At 43.1% G+C, this 23,769-nt stretch overlaps 1 protein-coding gene across 2 annotated transcripts; it reads right to left on the bottom strand.

Moving 5' to 3' along the window:
* Window positions 1–1,184: 1,184 nt before the first annotated feature.
* ZNF410 (zinc finger protein 410) lies at window positions 1,185–19,641 on the bottom strand. Of its 2 annotated transcripts, XM_082485212.1 has the most exons (10): window positions 19,351–19,641; window positions 18,785–18,972; window positions 9,502–9,637; window positions 8,968–9,201; window positions 8,485–8,676; window positions 7,427–7,586; window positions 6,407–6,588; window positions 3,630–3,719; window positions 2,361–2,486; window positions 1,185–1,810 (listed from the first exon to the last, which is right to left on the bottom strand). In XM_082485212.1, exons 2-10 carry the CDS (start codon window positions 18,815–18,817, stop codon window positions 1,626–1,628), a joined length of 1,338 nt encoding a protein of 445 aa, XP_082341338.1. In that variant the 5' UTR covers window positions 18,818–18,972; window positions 19,351–19,641; the 3' UTR covers window positions 1,185–1,625. The 2 variants fall into 2 exon arrangements, with proteins under 2 accessions (XP_082341338.1, XP_082341339.1); XM_082485213.1 differs by lacking the exon at window positions 19,351–19,641 and having other exon boundaries at window positions 18,785–18,984.
* Window positions 19,642–23,769: the final 4,128 nt, after the last annotated feature.

Raw genomic sequence — 23,769 nt, 5'->3', positions numbered from 1 at the left:
AGTGCACCCTCAGCAATTTCGCAACACCAAGTTGAGCGGTGCAGCTGACATGTCTGAGGGATGGGATGCCACCCAGAGGGACCCGGACAAGCTCAAGAAGTGGGCCCACATGAACCTCATGAGGTTCAACAAGGCCAAGGGCAACCCCTGGTATCAGTACAGGCTGGGGGATGAAGGATTTGAGAGTGGCCCTGCTGAGAAGGATTTGGGGGTACTGGTGGATGAAAAGCTGGACATGAGCCAACAATACACGCTCGCAGCCCAGAAAGCCAACCTTATCCTGGGCTGCATCTAAAGAAGCGTGGCCAGCAGGTTGAGGGAGGTGATTCTTCCCCTCTACTCCGCTCTGGTGAGACTGCATCCAGCTCTGGAGCATACTGTGTCCAGCACAGGAAAGACACTGACCTGTTGGAGTAGGTCCAGAGGAGGGTCACAAAAATTATCAGAGAGATGGAACACCTCTTCTATGAGGAAAGGCTGAGAGAGTTGGGGTTCAGCCTGGACAAGAGAAGGTTCCAGGGAAACATTATTGTGGCCTTTCACTTCATAAAAGGGGCCTACAGGACAGATGGGGACAGACTTTTTAGTAGGGCCTGTTGTGATAGGATAAGGGGTAATGGTTTTAAACTAAAAGAGGGAAGATTTAGACTAGATGTAAGAAAGAAATTTTTTACAATGAGGGCGGTGAAACACTGGAACAGGTTGCTCAGAGAGGTGGTAGATGTGCCATCCCTGGAAACATTCAAGGTCAGGTTGGATGGGGCTCTGAGCAACCTGATCTAGTTGATAATGTCCCTGCTCATGGCAGGGGAGTTGGACTAGATAACCTTTAAAGGTTCCTTCCACCTCAAACTATTCTATGATTCACATCAGATCCTGATTCACGGGTACCTGGTAGAGCTTCTGCAAGAACCTCCAAATTACAATATGTTTACCGACAGCAGCACAACCTTTACATTCAGCTTAAAGCATTCTCTTCACATAGAAACCACTATAGGTGCACAGCATCTTAGCAAAACTCTGCATTCTTAGTAATGCTAATTCTGAACAAAGTCTTTTAAGTTAACAAAAATTCAAAACATCTACATGGTAAACTAATTTAAAGAGCTTGGTATACCAAACTAATTTTGGAGGAAAAAGTGACTGTGGAAGGCAGGAAAAGAGCACAGCAAATGTAATTAAATGATATCAAGTAGTACATTTATTTCAGATAGTAAGTCAGCTTCTGACAGTGAGATGTATTAGAATATAGTCTTTGAAGGTAAAGGATGGAAGGAAGGCCTGTTGCTCAAGATACTGACTGTCTGTACAGTGCCTAGCACAATGAGGTCCTGGTCCTTAACTGGGGCTCCTAGGTGCTCCAGCAAAACAAATGCTTTAGGGTTTAGGAGAATGGACTGTATAAACAGTTTTGAAATGGCGTTCCGTGACATGGGCTAAATGACACCTAAGCAGCAGACTTCACCTTTTAAGCTCTGCAAGAGAGAAACTTGGTCCAGTAGGTCTTCTCCAACTCCAGTTGGCCCCATTCTCCACCTACCCACCCGCTCTGTGCGCAGTTAAAGCAATGTTCACTCATCCCACTGCAACATGGTGAGCCTCTAGGAGAAATGATCGATCCCTCTTCAGTCACCACATATAAGAGGGCGGAAAAAAGAGCAGCTGGTCTCACCCTCCTCTACTCCAATAATAGACTCAGTGTCTGGCAGGTGCAGAGACTCAACACCAAGGCTGGGCTGAGAGTTCATGGAGATGAGATTCTTACTATGCACTGTAGATTCTTCCAGCAAACTGCTGCCCATCAGTGACTCTATTGTCAAAAAAAAAAAAAAAAAGGTAAAACAAAATTCTGACACTGCAATATAAGATACAATCCCTGCCCCCCTCCAAGTCACACAGACTTCTTCCCTAGACACCTACTTTATCTGTTCCTGCTCTTTAGGCATCTGGTGCTCCAATGCATGGTAACATCTATATTTATTGTTTGGAGCCTTAGTATGGCAGGACCTCATGCAGGCTTGGCTTTCTCTTTAAATAATTCACATCACATAAAAAACCAGGCTGCTTACAACAAGAATACATAACAAAGGGCACAAATTCCATGTAAAAAAAAATATGCTAGATTCATGTTAATTATGAAAACAATAAAACTTGACTACAATACAGAAATACACCTTTGTCTTCTATCCCAGAAAAGGGGAGTGTGAGCAATCCAACCTCATCTCCAATAGGAACAGTCTTTTATTCCTTACTGGCTTGTGGTCTTAGAATTTTCAGGACAAATGTCTTCCCTTCTCTTTGACCATCCACTAATTCTTTCCTGCACTTCTCCTCCACAGAGAGTGCCCTCCCTTCCTTACCTGGCTGTTCTCGCTCTCTGCTGCCAGATGTTCCAATTCGGGAGTGGTGTTTCCTCATATGCACATTTCTGCTACCACTCTGGGAAAATGTCTTCCCACAGATTTGGCACTGATGGGGTTTCACTCCTTGGAGTAGAAGGGGGGGGAAAAGAAATCCCAAGAATTACCAAATTGTGAATAAAGACCAACAACCAGAAGCAAATAATACTGTTTTGAAAAATGGCTGTTGACACCACTGGTCCTAATTATCAGTGAAAAAAACAAATGAGAAATATTCCTGTTTCCTGGAGAACAATAAGCTTCCAGAACAAAACAGGTTTAGGTATCAGTATTGCCAGCTGTTGGAAATCTCAAGTCCGAAGAATAACATAAAGTCTTCAAGTCTGATTTATGAGATGGAACAAGTTATTTGGAATGTCTCATGCAGTGACATGGAAATATTTGATGTCCCATACCTAGAATAAAATGACCAAAAGCAAGGAAGCAGAGGCAAGGAAATCATCTCCTGCCATCACACAACAACTTGCAGCATCTGGTTTACATTACTGAGTAGAGACTGGATGGTGACTTGTCACTGTGAAAGGATTTCCATTTTACAGAGCAATCCATCATTTTCACAACACAATAAGCATGATGTCCATACATGTGAGCTCAATAGCATGGAAGCCAAGGATACAGGAAAGAAAAAGTGTGGAGTACTAGGACAGTCTCAAAAGTTACTACTCCAGTAAAATCTCCCCTTCCCCAAACAAGCCATATTCATCATGTGCTGATGGTATTTAAGACAGATGGATCAAAATAGAAGGGAAAAGCTTTGAAACACTTATGAAATACCTCTTCATCTAATGCTTTGTCCAATTACAAGTATGTAGTATTAAAAAATAAAGGAAAACCCTACCTATGGCAGAAAACCACTTCGAGAGATTTCAGATTTGAATGGCGTTGATTAATATATAGAGGTGCTAGATTCTCTCTTTTAAATAAGAAAATGGCAGCTACAAAACAGATACCTAACTTTATGACATTTTAGAAACAATTTTAAAAATAAATTTTTTAAACGTAATTTGAATTTAGAAACATAAAATTTAGAAACAGAACCAAGAGAAAAGATTAAAGTATGCAGGTTACAGGTGCCACAAAGGAAGTCATAAAATACTATGACCAGAAGTCCTGTAGAAAACGGGATTTTTCTTGAGAAAATTGAATCGAAGTCCTACAGTAAAGATCTTTTCTCAGATAGGTCACAGAATGTTAGATGAAGACTCTTACCTGAGTGGACAACCAAATGTTTCCGAAGGCTGGAGTATTCTGCAAAGGAGCGACCACATCCCTGTGCCTCACACAGAAAGGGTTTTTCCCCTACAAGGGAAAAGTAAGTTCTTATATTTTGGGATTGCAAATTGATCTGATTGTTGAAGTCCCTGAGAACAGCCTGGAGACCTCTACCCTATTCTCCCTTTTGGCCTTACATGCAACAAAGTTCGATGGAAATTATACATATGTTTCCTAAGGCTTTCGTAGCATTCTCGTCATTAGCTTTCAAGAGGAAATGCTGACATTCTTTCTGAAATATTTTTAGATCATAATTGACTGAAAGTGAAGCAAGGGTCCCCTGTTTCTAAATAGATCTTCCAAGTATATAAATACCAAAAGAGTAATATAAAAGTGCCCAGACTATGGTGTATGTCTATCTGCAGTTCTTAACAACCAGCTCTCAGCTTCACACACTCCCAGGATCCTATTCCCTTTCTGCCGCTCAGTGCCAAAGATCCCATTAACTGTATTTCCCCTCACATCGGATTCTATACTTGATTTCAAATCAGGCTGAACTTCACAAATCCCGTGAGATGTGTCAGTCGTTTATATTAATGTGTGGACGAACACTAATTCAAGGCACAATTTGTTCTCATAGGCAGAATTTTGTTATTTTTATATATCTTCACAGCTATTTTTGTATTTGTCTAAATGATGATAAATTGGGAGGTGACTACACTAATGCAATGCAATATAATTAATCTGTTCTAAACACCCTCTAAATAAAGCCTTAAATTAAACTAGAGGTAACTTTTGCCTGCAACATCACATTAAAGAACTCCATATACCATGTTTAACACTATGATTTCAAGTCTTTAATTAGACCACTGTAGCAGAGTAACAGCAAGTCCACAGGAGTTAAGCAAGCTATTTTACCTGTTTTATTGTCTAACATATACGTAGTTCTTTCAGATTAAAATTGTTTTTAAAATTGTTTCTACTGTGATTTTGCCTTTAGAAGTCCAGCTCATTTCTCAGCTTCTTATCTGCTATAGCATTCAATGGATTTGAGCAAAAAGGATAGACACAGAGTGTTAAGATTGGTGTTACAAAGCTGAAATATGTAGCAGATTCTCAAACACTGATTGTACCTTCCGGCTTGTTATAAATATTTAAAACTTGGAAAGACGGAAGAAACACTACCATTGACAAAAGCAACAGCACACAGTTCCACCTATAAGAAACCCTAGATCAATTTACACTTGCAGTTTTATAACACCTTTGGTCTGATCAAACTCCTAATTGCACATTATCAATTCGCAGTTAAGAAAGTTATTATTTACTCCTCCAGAAGCTACTACTCCATTGGCTGCAGAACACTCACTCTATCATGAAGGACTGTGCCTGTGTCAGCTGGGCCTATTAACTTCATCTGGGCCTTGGCTGGGAGTTTTATGTGCAAAAGAAAACTGTAAAAACTATGGCTGCTGTTGCTACACATTCCAAATTTTATTATTGGTATATATAATTTTTAACTACAGCCCAACATCTGCCCCCAAACTGTGTGTTCTAGCTAGCCTGCAAATTCTTTAAAATAGCAACCTTTTTCCATGTGTAAGGCAGAAGGCGTAAACAGCTGCTGGTGGCCCACATAATCTGCGATTTCATTTTACTAGAGAGGCCTTGTGCTCTCCCAGTTGTCAGGGTTATTTTGAAATGTTAACCAACTGTAATGCAATGCTACCTTCATAAGCCATCAGGGAATCTCTTACCAAACTTCTGAGAGGCTTGAACTGTGTCATTTGTTTAAGCGGTGTGATAACCCTGAGCCTTAAAAAGCAACCAAACAAAACCACCAGAATATTCGCTATGAATTTTGCTAACTATTAAATTGCTGATCATTTCAGCAGTAACTTGTTGCCTCTCTCAAACAACTTTCTAGGATAAAAACACCTAATACAGTTTATGCGGTTGTCAAGACTTTGGCTGGTACACCAACTTCTAAAAATATTGACAAGGCGGGATCAAATTCTCCAGAGGAGACTGCATAAACAAACCATGTATAAAATACAGCACTATGAAATAAAGGTTCTTGTTTTATTTAATATAAAAAGCTGAGCATGAGTTAAGAGTACATAGGCTCCAGCATATGGTAACATCCCGAATTAGCATCAGCACAAACGGAGCAGTTTGCATGCCAAAGTGCTGCCTTTGAATTACTGCCTTTTTCTACTAGACTCAGCTACTATATTCTTGCTATTCATTCCACTATATTCCTCACTTCCCTATATTTCCCAAATGTAATCACTCCACAAGCAGCACAGGTAACAAGCTAGTCAGATTCAGCCAGATGTCAGTACAGTTAAGCTATTGTGCCTTTCAGGAATTTAAAATAGCTTCTTTATAAAAAACAATTACAGCAGTTGTGTTCACTAACTATTCCGTTGGGAATAGTGTGTTTTTTCCCCAAAACAACACACACCCCTCCCTCCATCAAAAAAGTTGAGGGGGGAAGGGAATCTTCAGAGCACAGGTCTGAGCAGAGTACAGCATCATCACGTAGTATTGGAAGGGTGAAACCTGTGTGAAATTATACAGGATAGTAAAGAGGGTAAGCAGTTGATTAATTTGACCTATAGATCAATATGAATTGATAGAAAAGGGACATTAATGAAGGGCAGAGATAAACCACGTAATATTCTCAAAAGTTTGAGGACAGAGGAGGAAGCAGTTTATTCCTCAGTAAAGACCCCACCTCTGCAGACCACAAATAGGTGAGGTCTAAAACACACCAGTGTGAATTCGTAGGTGGTTCTTCAGATTTCCAGCTGTTGTGAACTGCTTCCCACAGCCCAGCTCTGTGCACACAAAGGGTTTTTCACCATTGTGAGTTCTCATGTGCACCTTCAGCCTCTGCAAGACGTAGAAACTTTTTCCACAGCCTTCTGCTGGGCAGGTGAAGGAGCGGTCATTCCTGGAAATCGACAAAATAGCTGTTTCATTACCAGCTACTGCAATGTATTTTTCATGAACACTCCACTTCTTTTATTGATTAAATAAAAAGCAGAAACATTTAAAATGAAATAAACTATATCAGAAAACGGAGACTCAACCGAAGTGAGTGACCTAGGTCCTAAGGAACTACAGTCTGGGTGGTCCACTGGAAGAATTTGTAATATTGTAATATATATTTGTAATATCTTTTCATCACATTACCTTGCCTATTCTCTACCCAGAATGATCTCGTAAAGGAGTGCAACAGATTATATAGGAATGTCGTGGAATTTAATTTCAGTCACTGGAAGATCAAAAATGACTGTATGTGTACATACAACATACTCAATTACTGCTGGCCCTGTCTCAGGGCAAGATGATGGGCTCTTGTCTATTGGAGTTCTTCCCAGTTTTTAAGCTTCTTGTCTACAATTTACCTTAGAGACTGCCAGTTTCTTAGCTAAAAAAGATTAGGGTAATTTGTTAGAACAAGCAACTTTGTTCAAGGATATATAAAAATAAGATAGCATCCTATAAGTTCTAATGTTCACTATACCACAGAAGTGATACTGATGCTCTTTATTGAGCACCTGTTAAAATACAAATATTCTAAACTCAACACTAACAAGGACTTGCAAAAATTATCTAAATCTGGTCAAAGCATTTCAACATAAATGACCTAAAGGAAGCAACAAGCCTAGTATTTCTACGAGTAATACCAGGTTTTCACAGTTTGTCGATGTAAAAAACTAATGCTATCCCGAATACAGAGCACAGTTTTTAAAAGTCATGACAACATATAACTTTATTGAGCTCACCGGTGTGTTTTCAGATGATACTTGAAGTGAGCTGGCCACACAAATGTCCGATCGCAGCCCTCAACTGTGCACTTCAGCTTCCTTTCCACGCGAGATAAATGAGGAATGGGGCTAGAGTCTTTTGGCTGCCCATCTCCTGAGCAAAGATGAACATTTTCACCTGGAAGAAAAAGCACAGAAAAATGTAAAAACATACAGATTACTATAACGTGTCAAATTTAATACATAAAACCATCGTCATATATGACACAGGACTGTAAAGCAAGTATATGCTTGGCTACTAATTGTTTACCATGTCCTACATGCTGCTGCCTAGCCCATAACAGGGATCAGACATAGATTTGCAAACCTTATAAGGCCCATAAACTATTCCCAACGAACTATTTGCATCAGATCACCTCCTACCAGATAAGGCTTATCACAAGAAGAATAGAAAGCCAATGCATCAAAACTTGTAAAAGTGGTTTTTGCATCAATATTAACCAACCAATTTTAAATATCAGTCAGGATAACTATTTTTTAAAAATGCCTTAGCTAAAAAAGAAATATTGCATTTGTTTGCAATTATTTATTAGAATAATTAAGTCACAAAGCATGTCACTAAATCCAATTCTCCAGAAACCTGATCTCCAAACCCAGTGGAGCTAAGAAGAAAGTACGAATTACAGTATGCCTTAAAAATAGACACTTGAAAGTGAAAATGAAAGTTGAAATACAAGCAGCTGCAGTCAGACAGAAGATACTCTTGGCATGTTCCAGAGAACAGGCGGACTACAATGGAACTGCTGGTTCCACTGAAGTTCATTCCCTGAGAAAAACTGAGAAGCCTATTTATATTGCAGGAAAATGATGTGATTGTTCTGTATAATTCTGTCACTGATGATTTGAAGACATGTCAGAATAGATTAAGAGCATGAGAAAGCAAAATAGATGATTTGAAGACATGTCAGAATAGATTAAGAGCATGAGAGAGTGAAATAGAGAGGAAGAAACAAGCCAAAACTAGGAGCCTTGCACAGAACATTCAACTTTTGAGACAGAAGCAGGGGATTTCCTACCATTATTGCTTGCTTTGGCATTCTTAGCGAGCTGTGCCCGAGTGGCAGCAATTAAACTGTCATGGGCCAATTCTTGCACTCGTAGGAACCATGGGGTACTGCTGTCTGTGCTATCATGAGACAGAAAGTCATTCCCAGAATCCTCTGCTTCATCTTGAACAAAGACCAAGTGCTCTGCTGGAGACCCCAGCCCTAGAAAAGAAGAAAACTTCATGAAACAGAAGGACAACATAACAGAGGGAAATTTCTTTTGCTTCCCAGAGGCTAATGTTCACGGCATAGATGCAATAGCTGCACCAAAAAAGTCTTCACTGAATTCTACATTGTAGGAAGCTATTGATGGTTATATGCTCCCGAAATATTCAATAATGGCCAGCAAATTTTGTGCTCTTTCCCTTCATAAGCAGCAGGGACAGAGTTGTATCTCCTGCATTCTGTTGTCTGAGACATATCCAGCCAGATGACAAACAGAAAGAGAATTACCTGCTCTCGTTAGGTTGAGAAGAATAAATGAAGTGCTGTCGCTGGGCTGGAGGTCTTGCAATAAACTGGAAGTCTCTGGAGTTGACAGAAGTTCAGATGGTTTCTGTACATTCTGTGCCCTTGTTTCCTCTCCATCAGGGCCCACGTTTACCTGGAGACTTCTCAAGACAGCAGATGAAGAAACATCTTTGGAAGAATTAGTGTGACTTGGAGAAGTGAGATCTCTTTCATCATCTAGTGAAGAAAGTGAAGCCAGAGTAAATAAAAGTACAAATACACTATGCCTAAAAGATACTGACGAAATTATTTTTCTAGGAAAAAAAAATAACTTGAGAGAGATTGGAGGAAGAAGGAATTTTCTAACTAGTCAGAACTTCACTGTTAAATGAGAAAAGTTTCAGTCACCCTTCTGAATTTGTTCCTCTCTCCCTGGAATGCCTTATCAGCAAGAGGCAGTGCACCATAGTGGCGCAGTAAGACAGCTGTATGAAGGGCACACTCACAAAGATCTGCCGTCTGCCGCATAGATTTTACCTGGCAACATGAGTCTGTTGCATTCTGAGGTCTCAGTAACAGGAAGGAGAGAAAGACAGGTGATGTCTTTTGGTTCCGACTCCACCAGCCCTTGCCCCAGTGGAATAGAAGTATTCTGAACAAACTGAACCAGCAGCTGAAAAAAAGATACTGCAGATTAGGTCAAGAGCAGCACCAATAATTTAGAAAGGTACTAAACCCCGTCCGTTACCCCCTATTGTCTTGTAGGAGAAGCTGAATATAATCCCATGAATACACATCAAAGTAAATGGAAGCTTTTCAATTTACATTAACGACAAAGAAGGAATTGTTTGTATTTGTCATCGTTTCTTTAACATACAAGAAACAGCTCTGGATCATTGTAGACTACTCTGAAGGTTACTTAGGCTGTAGTCCTTCTAATTAATCTTTTACCATGATAAATTTTACCAAAACATGCCATGTTTTAAGGCATGTATTCTTTTTTAATTCATCTTTTATCACTTGATACTTTACTGCGCTCTGATCTTACAAGTAAATGTCTTCCATGTTCAGCCTTTAGTACAGGTATTATTTTAAATCATCCTCTTTAAATACTTAACTGAAAGAAAGTTGGCCTTTTTAGAATAAAAAAGCAAGCAAAAGACTAGTTGCAAAGATGTCTAGTTAATGGCTATTCAAAATAGGCAGATAATGATCAGAGGAACAAGGTTGGGATGACAAGAGGAAGAACACAGACAGCTTTATCCATCCAAATCAGCTATTCCTAAAAACGTCTAAGATGGACAATTGAAGCCATTGTCCTTAGTGTGAAACCCACCCACTAAGGGGATTCAATGGAAGAAACTCTCTCCAAAATACTATACAAAATAAGGGTGACTATTGCATAAAGAGGTATAGGACTTATACTGGGATGCATTCCCTGGGGAGGACATGGGCTTGAACGAGAGATTTGGGGGATTGTACAGTATTTATTATATATTGTTTAAGGGAAAGGCCAAAGGCAGAAAAAAGAAGGAATCAAGCTGGAATCAAGGGTGGAACAAACACAGAAAAATGGAGGGGGGAGAATAAAAGAGGCCCGTTACATATAAGCAGGAAGTTGCTCAATTCTGTTGTCTGGCACAGCCGAACCATCGAAGTCTGTCCTGTCTTCTTATTAAACTCTATTCCTAACTATTTTCTGTGTGATCCCGCTCTTTAGAGTGTGTGTGCGTCATATGTTAGTGAACTCCAAGCCAGACTAGTTAGTGAGCAGAACAAGAGATGTGGGGACATATCCTGGAGAAACCCATGAAGGTTTTCTCTAGGCAGCGACCCTTGGAAACAGAATCAAGCACTTTGCACTGCCTGTGTTTACATGGGTAAAGCTACAAGCATCCTACCTGTGTTAATCTGTTTGGCACCACTCACATCTGTACAGTGCGCACCTATTTGAAAATTGTACAAACCTCACCGGTGGCTGGATCTAAGATCAGATACAGGGAGCAGCCCGCATCTTGATGGGCCCAGGAGGTGAGAGATGCCGGGGTGATTCAGTCCAGCAGATTTAGATATCCTTAACATCAGTCAGCTCTGGCAATGCAAAAATTACTTCTGGCTAACTCCTAAAAATCATGAGTTATAAAAAAGGAACCTGACATTTGAAAAGGAACTGGAAGGCAGAGAAATGCCTTTCCTCACCCCTGAAAGTTTTCCCATATTTAACCAAGTTTACAGCAGCAAAGCATGGACCTTGTTTACTCATTCTGTCCCCTTGACAACATCTCAAGCTTATGTCAGACTACTGGATATAATGCTGGACTCCTCTTTGCCTCCAAGGCACAGACACAGAAATTAGACTCTTTTTCCATTACCGGTGCCACAGCAGTCCATACTATATATTCTGATTTAACAAAGGAAGTGCTTCTAGGAGTTAGGAGATAACAGCCCAACTTTTTCAATGGACTGAACTAATTGTTCTGTGAACTGCACAAGCTTTTTTAACAAATAGGGTCTCAAATCCCTCCCCTGTATGGAATTAAACTTACTGAGACCAGAAAGACACAGGGGTCAGTTGTAACAAACTCAAGACACATACTCCACATTTCAGGAAAATGCCCCTCAAAAACCATATACAGGACCTATTTATTTGGCTGCACATTCCTTCAAACAGACCTACTCCTATATTCACATTCTCAAAATATTTTGAAAAAAACAAAAATAATAACATACCAAAGATTTAACCCTCGAAATCTCTAGGAAACTCCTTGACGTAAAGATCTTGTGTTCTGCTGCTGTCTAGCAAACAACTGTATGCAACAGACTTCCTTTATCTTTGGAATTTAGAAGGAAACTGTGCAAGACAGTTATTCAAAAGCTACTACTGTCATTGTGACACATCTTAGCATCCATTTATATGGAGCCCAGACAGAATTGTCTGTGCAGTGAGATGGTTCATCAGTGTCAAAAGAAACAGAGTAAAAAAGCATGATATGCCCACGGTATATTTGTGATTAAAACCCAACAGTCACCAATAATTTGATTCTTATTTTGTATGTTGTGATTGTCTTAGTGTTTCATTTTCAGAACTACTGGCACCCAATTCCAAATTATTTCTATAGCAGATACCAGTCTTTTGACTCTCCTACATCTGGACAAAGTTCATTAAAACAAAGAAACTGAAAAAAAAAAATAAATGGGCTCTAATCTCTCTATGCTTATTTCCTCTCATGAAAACACTGGAAATACTGATGCTTCCTCAAACAGTTTTACCTCAAAGAGTTACTGCTGTCACAGCCCTGAAGCCTTAATTGCCCTGCATAGGTCTCACCTGGGGCCCCCAACCACACCCTCTGCCCAGGGGCTCCACTTAAACCCAGGGGCTCCATTTAAGCTCAGCCTGTGCTCTCTGGTCCCTTTCTGAGGTGTGTTGTAGGTTTACATGTCTCAAACCTTGTCTCCTGGATGGACCTCAGACTTTTACTGCATCAGTGTCTCCAGCTGCTCCTGACTGGACTCTCTGGATAGACCCTGGACCTGGTTCATCACTTTGCTTCATCCAGGGGTGTGGAGGGACCCTGTTTCCAGCACCTGCCTCTGTCTGCTGTGCTTAGGTTGCTGCGGGATTATGCCCTGGTCAGTGAGTACGCTGCTGGCTCCCAGCTTACCCTCCCTTAGGAGTAGCCTGTCATCACTGGCAATTATAAAGGTAAAAATTAAGTCTTGAAGTCATTCGGATGGCAATATGCCACTTGAACTAGGTCACGAGCCAGACTGCAGTTTGAAAGATTAGCATTTTTTCCTCTTTGGTATATTTTAAGTTTATCCAGAGGCCCCAGTCAGAAGAGGGAACTATTTTTATGTTGTCAAAAAATGCGTAGGCAATATGAGACAGTCCCTCCCCCAAGGCCATGCATTCTAATTTAAGATTAAAAAAATAAGAGAAAGAGGGGTAAAAAGAGAAGGGAGTTAAGAATAACAGAGCAAGGCAGCCAGAAGTTGGACTAAAAAATGTGAGCAGCAAGATGGTTCTAAATTACTGGATTGTCTTTCATTTAAAAGCTGTTTGTGATCCCTACTTCTGCATACTCCCCCACGAAACACTTGTTTTATGGACTTTTCTATTTTTATACAGAAAGCCTTAGATAAAACTTTCCTCCTACAATAGGAAAGCTTTGCTTCAAACCCTCCATTTCCACACAGCAACATTAAGTCACAAGGGAAAAGCAAAATGCAGCAGCCGCAAACAGATCTTCAAAAGAAAAGAGATCCTTTTAGTTTCCTTTGTAAAGTAATAACAAGCTAGTACAGAGAATTAAAATGGGGCAAAAGAAGCAAAAGTAAACAAAAGGACATGAATCATGCTTGCTGTTAAAATTTGGAATAAAAGCCCACAACCCCTTCCATAAACTAAAGCAAACCAATCACCAAATATATCCCTCCCAACTCCACATGAAATAATTCAGAGGAAGATAGAAATTGTCATGTGACAGTCGTATCTTGACAGCCAAGTACTTTCAGAAACTTTCCTTCCTGTTCAAAATCATTGAATACCTTTGTGACAACTACGGCAATTGGAATATGGGAAAAAAAAAAATAATTACACACACTGTGTGCTGCTTTCTTAAGTTTTTTTTAATTTGGTTTTGCAGCTGAAAGCAAATAGGAAATTGTAAGGGTATCTGGTAATTGGCTGTTCAGCATAAAAAACAGACTAGGAAGAGGAGAGGTGATAAATTAAATGTGCAGATACACAAACTCTAACAAACTCAAGATAAGAGAGAGTAACAAAGACCAGAACTCCTGGGATACTGATGGATGGGCCATTACAGGAACGACTTGAGTGTGACCTTGAAGAAAATCGACCAGAAACTTTGTAAGAGATAGGAACAATATTATCATGGGTTACTAGAACGTATCTAGTAGGTAAGAGCAAACTTCTCATGGAATATGGGGGGAATTCTGGAACCAGCTAAAACTTAATAATAACATGTCTTAAGAGGAGGCTGTGGGAATGTGAGAAACTTCTGGATGTTTAGGGGAAGGATCAAAGGCGGGGAAAGGGAGGGATCAAGGTGGATAGGAAAGGAACAACCATGGGGAACAGGAAGAGGGTGGGGGATAATTATGGATCAACCACGTTAGCAGGCTGCAGGTCAGTACACTGCTCTGCCTCATCACTGTAGTCTATCCTGTCTTCTTCTCAAATGCTGTTTGCTCCCAGTTTCCAAGTATGTTCATCTTGTTAACTTCAAGCCGGACTAGCCTGTGAACAGGAGGAATACACAACCTGGAAACCCACGATCCTGGCCAGAAGCTGGATTAAAAAGCCCAGGGCCTGGACATGAATACTGAAAGGACTCAACGTTATGCAGAGACTGAACAGATCCATGATAGTGAGTATGCATGTCAGCTGAGGGCACTTGTGTGATATGCTAGTAAATTTCAAGCCTGATTACCTGATGAGTAGGAACAGAATTAGGCCATTGGTGGTCTTCTTGTTCCATGTGAATGCCATTAGTGTTTGTGGGTGCCTGTAAAGGAACTGTCCTGCCATGTGTTAGTGTTTACAGCCATACATATCTGTACTGTCTATGTGTGCATGGGTGCATATTTGCAGTTCAGGCTCAGCCTTCTGCCTGCACCTGGGAACAGTCTCATGGTCTCTTGTCTGAAGGACCAGGAGGGGAGGAATCTCCTGGATGCTACAGTTTGTCAGATCTTATAACCACATAATATCTGGCATCGCAAACAGGGTCCAGATGGGCTGTAAGTATTCCGGAGACGGTGTCTATAGAATCCCTATGTAAGGAGGGGAGATCCTTCACAATATGGCCAAAGTGCTAGAATTTGTAACCAAGCAGACAGAACATCTTGGGACACCTGAATAGGAATAGTTAGGGAAACTAAAGGTAGAGAATCTTAACAGAACACAAAAGGAATGATAAGAGCTATAAAATGGCTTTACTTTATAGCCAAGATATCCCTTGGAATTTGAAATAATTTTTTTAATACTAATTGCAAAATAACATCTTCAACTTCAAGATTACAACTTTATGGTCCAGATGTGAGTCATTCAGAAAAAATCTATAAGCCTTGGAGAAACAAAATGAGCAAAGTTCAGCTGCATCTTGCTATGAAGAATTTTATTGTTGGCTCTGCCATACCACCTTCTTCAATATACCCTCCTCTTACTCCATCTGCTGAAACACCACGTAACTCTGAAAATCCTGTAAGTAATGTAGACAGTGTATGTACTAAAAATGTAAACTATTTCTTGGCTCTTGTCACTAAACAAATAATTGTCATCCCTGCTTGGCAACAAAAGATGGTTGGACAGGATAATTCCTGGGTCTATCACCACAAGCAGTGCAGAATGCTTGTTTTACCAAAAAGCTTGTATAGTGTCCCTGACCCACGGGAAGGGGGCGGCGGGGGGAGGGGGGGGGGGCAGAATCTAAAAATCTGTTTAAAGAACTGGGAACCCCTCCTAGAGATCCTAAAAATAATAAGAGAACACTAGAGAAACAAATGAAAATACGGCCATCTGGGATGGATCGTGTTGAAGTTTGTGTCCCATAACAGACTCCGTTGATCAAATGATTCAAAAGCCAAGAAGTGTCAGGCAGCTGCTTTATTGGAGGCTGGGAGGGACAGGGGTCCCAGCCCAGCTACTAACGTTCAGATCTATCCTCCCACTGCAGAGCTAGACTAGATACCCAGAGCTGCAGGGACCATGTTTTTAATCGATACTGCTTCTGTTCTAAATTTAACCAGTGAAGCACTACAAAATAAAGAGGTCAAAAGAACATTTAGCGGAGGGGAAAGAAGGGGCTGGAGCTGAAGGGTGTGGAGGGCAAGAGGCTCGTTAGCTGGAAATTAGGATGCCCTCCTCCCATACTACCTGTGGAGAACTAGTTGATTCACAAGAGTCTCTCCTTGTGAGGTGCTAATGAGGAGAGGAATGAGAGGCTAAAATACCTCCCTCCACCCCATTTTCAGCAGCCAATTCAATTTGTAGACCGGAGTTGTAGTTCACTTGATTGTGCTAGAGCTACCCCCAACAGCAGAAAGTACCCCGCAGTGGACCAGTGTGGTGGGGGTGGCTGGAAATATTTGCAATTGTAACAAATCACCCTTAAGACTTAAAGCATGCAAAACGCAGATCTTATCAGTTCCCTGAGGAATGCTGGTAATAAAGCTTTGGGGGCAGGGAGTCGGGGAAAAAAAAAAAAAGCAGATCCATCTGCCTGCACAAACTCTCTCCTAACAGCTTTGTAACTTCCTATGAAAGGAGGATTCACCTCCACTCAAGTATTAAACGTTTATTGGCACATTGGTGGGTTCTTCAGGGATAAAATCAATAGCAAAGAAGCTTATCCATCCATCGTGCTTTGATTAATATAATCTAGATGTTACACAAATACTCCTAATTAATACCTTTCTCCCATGGTAGGGGATATGAAAGAACATCAGTGGCTGTAAGAATTATGGTGACATGGCTCACCAGAGGATATAAAAATCACGACTGACTTTCAGAGATAACTGAACTGCTATTTGGGAAAGGTGTAAGAAGTTTCACATTAAACGAGTGGAAAATAGTGCTAACTTAACACTCAACTTTCACAATCAGAATGAGAAAAAGGATGTGTATAGATTTGGTGATCCACAATACAAGTGAATCCCAATTTGTAGTATAAAACAGCCTTGATCAAGATTGAAGAACGTGGTTTAGAAGATGGGATCTATGGAAAGGATGCCCTCCGCAACCACCACAGCTTTCATGCATCAGGCTCTCATCTCCTACTGAGAATGGCCTACTCTGTTCTGGGAAATGCAATTCTGCTATGCGGAAACAGAACTATTATGTAAACATGCCTAATTAACAAATACCTTACTGAAGTCAAGAAAACACAAGGCTCACTTACAGCTCCTATTTGAGTAACAAGGGAACAAGCATTCCAACTATCCTGATCCCTGTCAGAAATAATCTAAGTGAATCCACCTGCTCGCAGACTGAAGTAACAAAGTCCCCCACCTTATCATTCAGAGCTGGGAGAAAATTTGATGGAAGTTATGAGATATCCACCACAAGGCAAGAGGAAGGAACTCCTTTTGCAGCCCACACTGAGACTACTCAGGGCTACTGTGAACTTGCAGCTACTTTTCTTGAATGGTGTGCTTGGAAGGACTTTGGCTGCTCCATTAAGAAACAAATACCACATCACCTGGGCTGTGACTAATTACCAGCATGTAATCATCATTCTCTTTAGAGTATCAGTTTAAGATACCTGCTGTATTGCACATGGACTGAAAAGGGATAGAAACAGAAGACTCAATAAAAACAGTTCTATTTACACTCATGAACTTCCCCAAAAGGTACTTCATAGCAGTACTAAGTCCTCTGCTCTAGGACCTTAGCCTTCTGAAGACGTAAAGCTGAGAATGAAAAAAGCAAGGACACAGGGCCATGCAGCCCTCTGCACTTTTAAGTAGCTGGCTAAATGGCTACTCAGCCTAAAATGCAAAGGCAAGAAACAGGAAAGGTAATAAAGTGAACACACTGATACAATTGTGTTGAATGTAACTGCAGACAGTTGTATCTAGCAAGTTACAGGTTAGAGTAACAAAGACCAGAACTCCTCAGACACTATGCATGGGCCACTGCTGAAGTGAAATCTTGAGAAGTTCAACCAGAACTCTTGTAACTGGTAAAAAAAAATAATTATCTTGGGTTATAGGAAAGACCAAACTTCTTACCGGATGCATCAGGGACTACAGGATGTGTAAAACTTATTATGCAATGTTTAGGGGGAGGATCAAAGGAGGAATTGAGGTGGGTAAGTGGAAAAAGAACCATGGGTAGAGGGGAGAGAAGAGACTCCAATGATGCATTAGCTGGCTGCTGGTCAGTACACTATTGTGTCTGATCACTGCAGTCCCTTCTATCTACTTACTAAATTTATTCCTAAACATCCTCCCTGCAAGTGAGCACACTTCTAGTGAACTTCTAGTTGACCGATTTGTGAGTAGAAGACAACCAGTCTGGAAAATCCCAAGATTCCAGCCAGAAACTGGCTAAAAAGCCCTGGGTCTGGGCTCATATACCGGAAAGACTTTAAGCCTGGCAGACACCAGAGACACCTGTGAATGTGAGTATGTGCAAGTTGAGTGATGGGGGTATAGATACATTCCACTGACAAGCTTTCATGTTGTTCATGCTGTTTGTGTTTATCTCTTAAAGGTATTTTATGTGTGTATGCATTAATCTGTTTGTGGCCAGCTGTGCGTGCCCTGTGTGCGCCCTGTGTGCATGCACATACATCAATGCAATTCATGCTCAGCCGTGCTATCAGCTGAACCTGGGTATGGTCCAGCAGCCTTACACCAAGCAACCAGGATTCCCTACGTGCTGCTGCCTACCACTTCCGCCAACTGCTTAATGGAAACACAAGTAAACAGAAGTGGCTGATGCTTATAGAATAATCCAGACTCCCCAAAACCGAGTAAAGTCAATATGGTTTGAGGGAAAGAAGTAGTCAATACAGTAATTTATTTTATTCTTGTAACAGAAAGAACATAATAGTGAAAAAAATAATGTAACCTGAGAACAGACAAGTGTATTGGCTGACACTTCAAAGGAAGGTAAAAAACCTGCAGTGTTCTTTAATCTTTTACCATTCAAATCAAAACATTAGAAGATGCCACTGAAAATAATTTGAGAATTAATATGTAAGCAGCAAACTGAGTAAATTCATTGAACTTTTTCTAAGTGTTGCCCATAAATGTTCCTGGAAACCAAACCCAGTTCATAATTGCTCACCTCAGGTTTGGATTCTAACTCATCCGATAACATTGATTCAAGTGTTCGATTCCTGCCGCTGTCCTCAGCAAGATTATTTTTAGTTCAGAGAGAACGACACTCCCTGTTTATTCTCATATTTTCCTAAGTGTAAAACAGTGTGGTGGTCCTTCTGCAAGAAGCTGTGTTCCGCAAATATTCAATTTAACCTAAAACAACAAAAAAGGAAATATAAAGAGACAAGAACCAAAAAACAAGAGCAAAGCAAAAAGAAGTGAGCAGATGCTGCATGTAACCATAAAAAATACTTTTAAGTACTGGGAAAACCCAAGTTCCTGCATTTCTGTTGTCATTGAGTCACCAAAATAACATCCTAACGCTGTGAAATTGATTTTCAAAGGCTATTTAGCGCATTTTCTTTGCAACAGCTCATTTTCAATGGAAAATTTAATTGTTTGTCCTAGAAACTTGGGGGACGAACTGAAAAATCACACAGAGCATGCAAGAGACAAGCAGGCTGATTTCCCAGCCTGCAAAACAGTGGAATTATCCAAATCGTTGATGAAAGGCAACCACAAACAACCAACCTGTCACCAAGAAACCTCTGCTTTTCCTGTCTGTTAAGATGTTACATTTCTGATTATGAGAAATATCTTGATGACCACAGGTAGGTTAGAAGTTATTTCACAAATACCCATACAATGTTTCTTCTTTGGGCTACAAGGGAAAATAAGAACAAGTTTGTATCTATTTTTGTGTACTGGGAAAGCACTGAGACACTAATGATGGGAGAAGAAAGTGAACTCTGTACAGTTTCCCCCCCCAACAATTACAAATCTATTGAATATGTTAAAAATAATGATACTGCATCTGCTAAAAAAAAAAGAACCTAAAAGCTTTCCTCTAGTAGTCCTGACAGTAAGCAGTGCAGCAGAAGATACTCCGTACAGGAGCCTCACCTTCGGCCGTGAAGGGACAAGACAACAAACACAGCGAAAGCAGAGTAACTCAGACCAACGCAAGCCAGGCAGGGCTCGGGAATATCCCCGCTCGCTCCCTCGCTGCTCGCTTTTGGGCCGCACCCGGGAGGGCGGGCCCCGAGCGACCCACAGGGACGAGGGCCGGAGATGCCAGGCCCAGCTGCCCGGGCCTCAGACAGGGGGGTACGGGGGGCGGGAGCCCTGCGAGGGCGAAAAGAGCTGGGGGGAAAGAGACCACGGAGCTGGGCGGCGGGCCGAGGTCCGGCTGAGGCCGCGCCCCTCCCCCACACCGGACAGGTGCGCCGCCCCTCCCCCACGGCGGGGGCCGGTCCGTCGCCGCGAGGGGCGACCCTCGGCGGCTGGGAAGGCCGGGCCGCCCACCCCCGCTCCCCGGCCCGCTTGGCTCCCGTGCACCCGCAGAGGGTGGCGAGTCCTGGAGAAGCGCCCCGGTCCCCTCCTCCCCCGCCCGCCTTACCGGCATCTCAACCGCCCGGATGTGACGGAGCACCCAACCGGAAATGCCAGAGGCTCGGGGGGGGGGGGGGGGGGAGAGTGTCGCTCCTCCACCTCTATGGTGAGCTCTAGAAGGAGCGCCGCTTCCGCTCGCTTACCCCTACCCCGCTCGGCCTTACCGGGTGCCCGTGCCCGGCAGCGCCGCCTCCCCTCGGGCCTCCCACTGCTCCTCCGGCGGCCCGGCTGGGGCAGCGCCGGTGCCGGCCTGGGCCCCGCCGTCCCGTGGAGCCTCCTCGCGGATGAGCGCTGTCCCTCGCGGGACCCTCCCGCCGGCCCCTGGAGCGGGGCTCTGGCTGTTTCCTTCAGCCCCAAAAGCCAGAGCAGTAACAGCTCCGTGCTCGGGTTTTTCCCCGGCTCCATCGGGATCGGTACAGGGGCTGCAGTGTTCAGCTGGAGCCCAATTCCTCTTACATTAACCTTGTGATCCGGAGAATATTTTACAGGTGAAGGTTACGCAGGAAGCTTATGGTCAAGTTCAACATTTAACCGCTGAACTCTTTTCTTCAACATCAATCAGCGCAGAAGACACATTATTTCAGTGTGTTACAGCACATGTGGACACTGGTTTCCTACTAGTGCTTGGTTTCTGTTCCTGCTTTGTTCTGACTTGGTGTGTCTGTTCTTGCAGTTGGGGATGGAGAACTCCTGAATTCACAGCAGGTCGCTAATGACACACACCAACTTAGTAATTCCAGAAACATACATGTCTTATCAATGTATCCAAAACCCAAGACAGGACTGAGTAATTGAGAAAGCTTGTACTTTGGTTTTTGCTCATGAGCCTTATCTCTTATCTGTCAGTTAGCAGGGACAGAGCCCCTGAAGCAGCAGGGAGGTTGGCAGCCTCTGATCTTGACATCAGCTGCTGATGGACCTTCAGGTCTGGTGAACTTTAACTCTGTTACGGCCAGTCCGTAGCTCTGGAGCCACGTGTGATTCCTGACTCCCATGCCAGAAGAGGAGGGTGCTGGCATTGGTGTGGCTGAGCAATGAGAAGCCTAGCAATATGGAAGTAACCCAACAGGAGCTGTCGGGGCTGGCAAAACCAGGTTCCCCCAGGGCTGCCTGGGCACACAGCCCATTCTGTGCAAGAACCTGTGGTCACTTCCCGGGAAATGACGGTCATCTGCCTGTGAACTGCTTTGGAATGGTTTCCTCTTTTCAGCCCCGCTAAAATGTGCAGCATGGCTCCTCTGCCTTTCAGCCATTTGAAAAGATTCATGGTTACCCCCCTTGACTTTAAATGTTTAGTGAGTGGCTTCATGGAGGACTATGCACTTGAGTCATACTGACAGCCTAGTGCTTCAGCAAAAAGACAGTTGACCAGGTACCTGCTGGAGCCACCCAGTAACTCCCTAAAGTCTGCAAGCAAGTTAGATGCACATCTTTTTCCAAGGTATTAACCACCAACTTGCAGTCACTACATTAGTACTAACAAAAACCTGCACTGTGAAATCAGCTCTCAAGTCAACCTGAAGCACATTTCTGATGTCCAGCAGGGAAAACTGTGATTCAACACCCAGAATTGTCACCCTTGGATAATTGGTTGCCTCAGTGCTGTACTGGCCATGCAGATAGATTGAATCAGGGAGCCTCACCAAGTCTGGTATTTATCATGTCGGACCACTTGGACATAGTTGTGATGACCTGAAGCTTTAGACAGACCTATTTAATCACTCAAGGCTACAAAACTGAAGGTAATAGCTCCCAAGATTGAGTTTTTTAACATAACCCAAATAAACTGGAGCTGAGTAAATGACCATGAAACGGTGACAGTAAAAGACCATTTCACTGTGTTTATTATCACAGGGACGATCCCTGCATGCCACATTTGCTGATCTAATACAATCCAACAAAGGCAACGAGAAATGCAGAACTACTAACTTCATAAACCATTTTTTCTTGATGCCACTTCAGTAATCCCAGGGCACTGAATTGTAAAGCTTGATTCAATTACATTAAGATAGTAATCTCGGAAGTCCTTTGACTCATCATCAGCCCAACAATGTGGAATTGTTGAGTAGGTATTAAAATATGGCGACGTGTAGGCGCATAAGTTCCTTTCATTTGCATCCTCCTAGGCCAGATGAGTTTGACTGCTTCAGAGCTTGCATCTTGATTGCCTGGGGAATTTTGGTCTAATCTGATAGGGGAATCTGCACAGGGCTTACCTGAGTTGTTTATGCAGGTCCAGATGACTGGCGCAGGTGTGTGAAGCAGCACTGGTCCCTGATGGGAGAATTGTCCAGCTGGGAATTTCCTACAGTCTCACTTTCTCAATAACATCTGCCCCTCTGGGATCCTTCTCTCTAATCAAGGAGAAACAGAAGACTCAGTCAGATTTCCCCCATGACCAGAGTCAAGAAAAGAGAAACGATACTGGATTTTCACCCTGGCTGTGAGACAGACAAAATGGCTTGTCATGGAGTAGAGTGGTGTTTTAGATCTGGTTGTTGATAAATCTGCTTATAATGGGACCCTATTCTGAATGCAAAGAGGAGCCTGCGCCTTATTTCTCTTAGCACATCTTTTGTTCTTTCATGTGTACATTTCTGTACACTCAGATATATAACATTGTTATATAAACTCATGTGCACCATTCCAAGATACTGGCAGTACTCAATTTTATTTCAATAAGGCTTTTTAAAATTGTCAAACTTACACGTACAATTGCAATTAACTTCACTTTGACGTTCAGCCTTTGCAGCATCAGTACGTAACGGATTTTTAAACTCTCTCAGAAGTCTGTGTGCATACGAGAAGCCGTCTTCCCACACCGACGGCTGACGTTGGCACGGGCATTACAAAGCGGAGGAGTTTTAAGAAACGGAGAGAACCAAGATTTGAAACGTTTCCTCATGCATCCCCTCAGGATCGCATCCATTCCTGTCACATGTCGGACCCTCCGTCGTCGCGCTTCGCCTTTCCTGCCCAGTCAGCGCGTTTCCCGTAGCGGCAGCTGGAAATGCTGCTGAGGTAATTTCGCTGGCTGGAAGGCGTACGTGCGGGCAGAGACGGGCCTCCACGCCGCCGCCTCCCGCCACTCTTTCCACTTTTCCCTTGAACACAAGGCACCCGGGACAGGGCGGCCCGGCCGGGCCCTCCGGCGCATGTCCCCACTGTCCTCCCCTCCCGGCAGCGCCCAGCGCTCCCAGAGACACCGGGCGGCGGCTGAGCCGGCTACGGAGCCGGCAGGGAGGCTGCCTCCGGAGCCTGGCCCCGCTGCCGGGCCTCCCGCCGCGCTGCGTGAGGGCGGAGGAGCCGTTGGGGGGCGAGGGGCGAGGGCCGCGCTGCCGGGCCGGCCCCTCAGGGCGCCCAGACACTCCCGCCCCGCTGCGGGTTCTGCTGCAGGGCTGAGGACGGCTCCACACGCAGGCCCCCGCCGCGACGGGTCGGGGGCTGCCGGGCTCCGCTGCGGGACGGGGCGGCGGCCCTTGGCTGCCGGCACGGAAGGGTTAACGGCCAACCTCCCTCAGTTGGGCCGGCTCCGCCTCCCATTCGACCGGTAGCACG

Source organism: Vanellus vanellus (genome assembly GCF_965231255.1).
Source record: "Vanellus vanellus genome assembly, chromosome: 6".
Taxonomy (NCBI): domain Eukaryota; kingdom Metazoa; phylum Chordata; class Aves; order Charadriiformes; family Charadriidae; genus Vanellus; species Vanellus vanellus.
The sequence above is the reverse complement of the archived record's forward strand: the minus strand, read 5'-3'. Positions and strand labels throughout refer to the sequence as shown.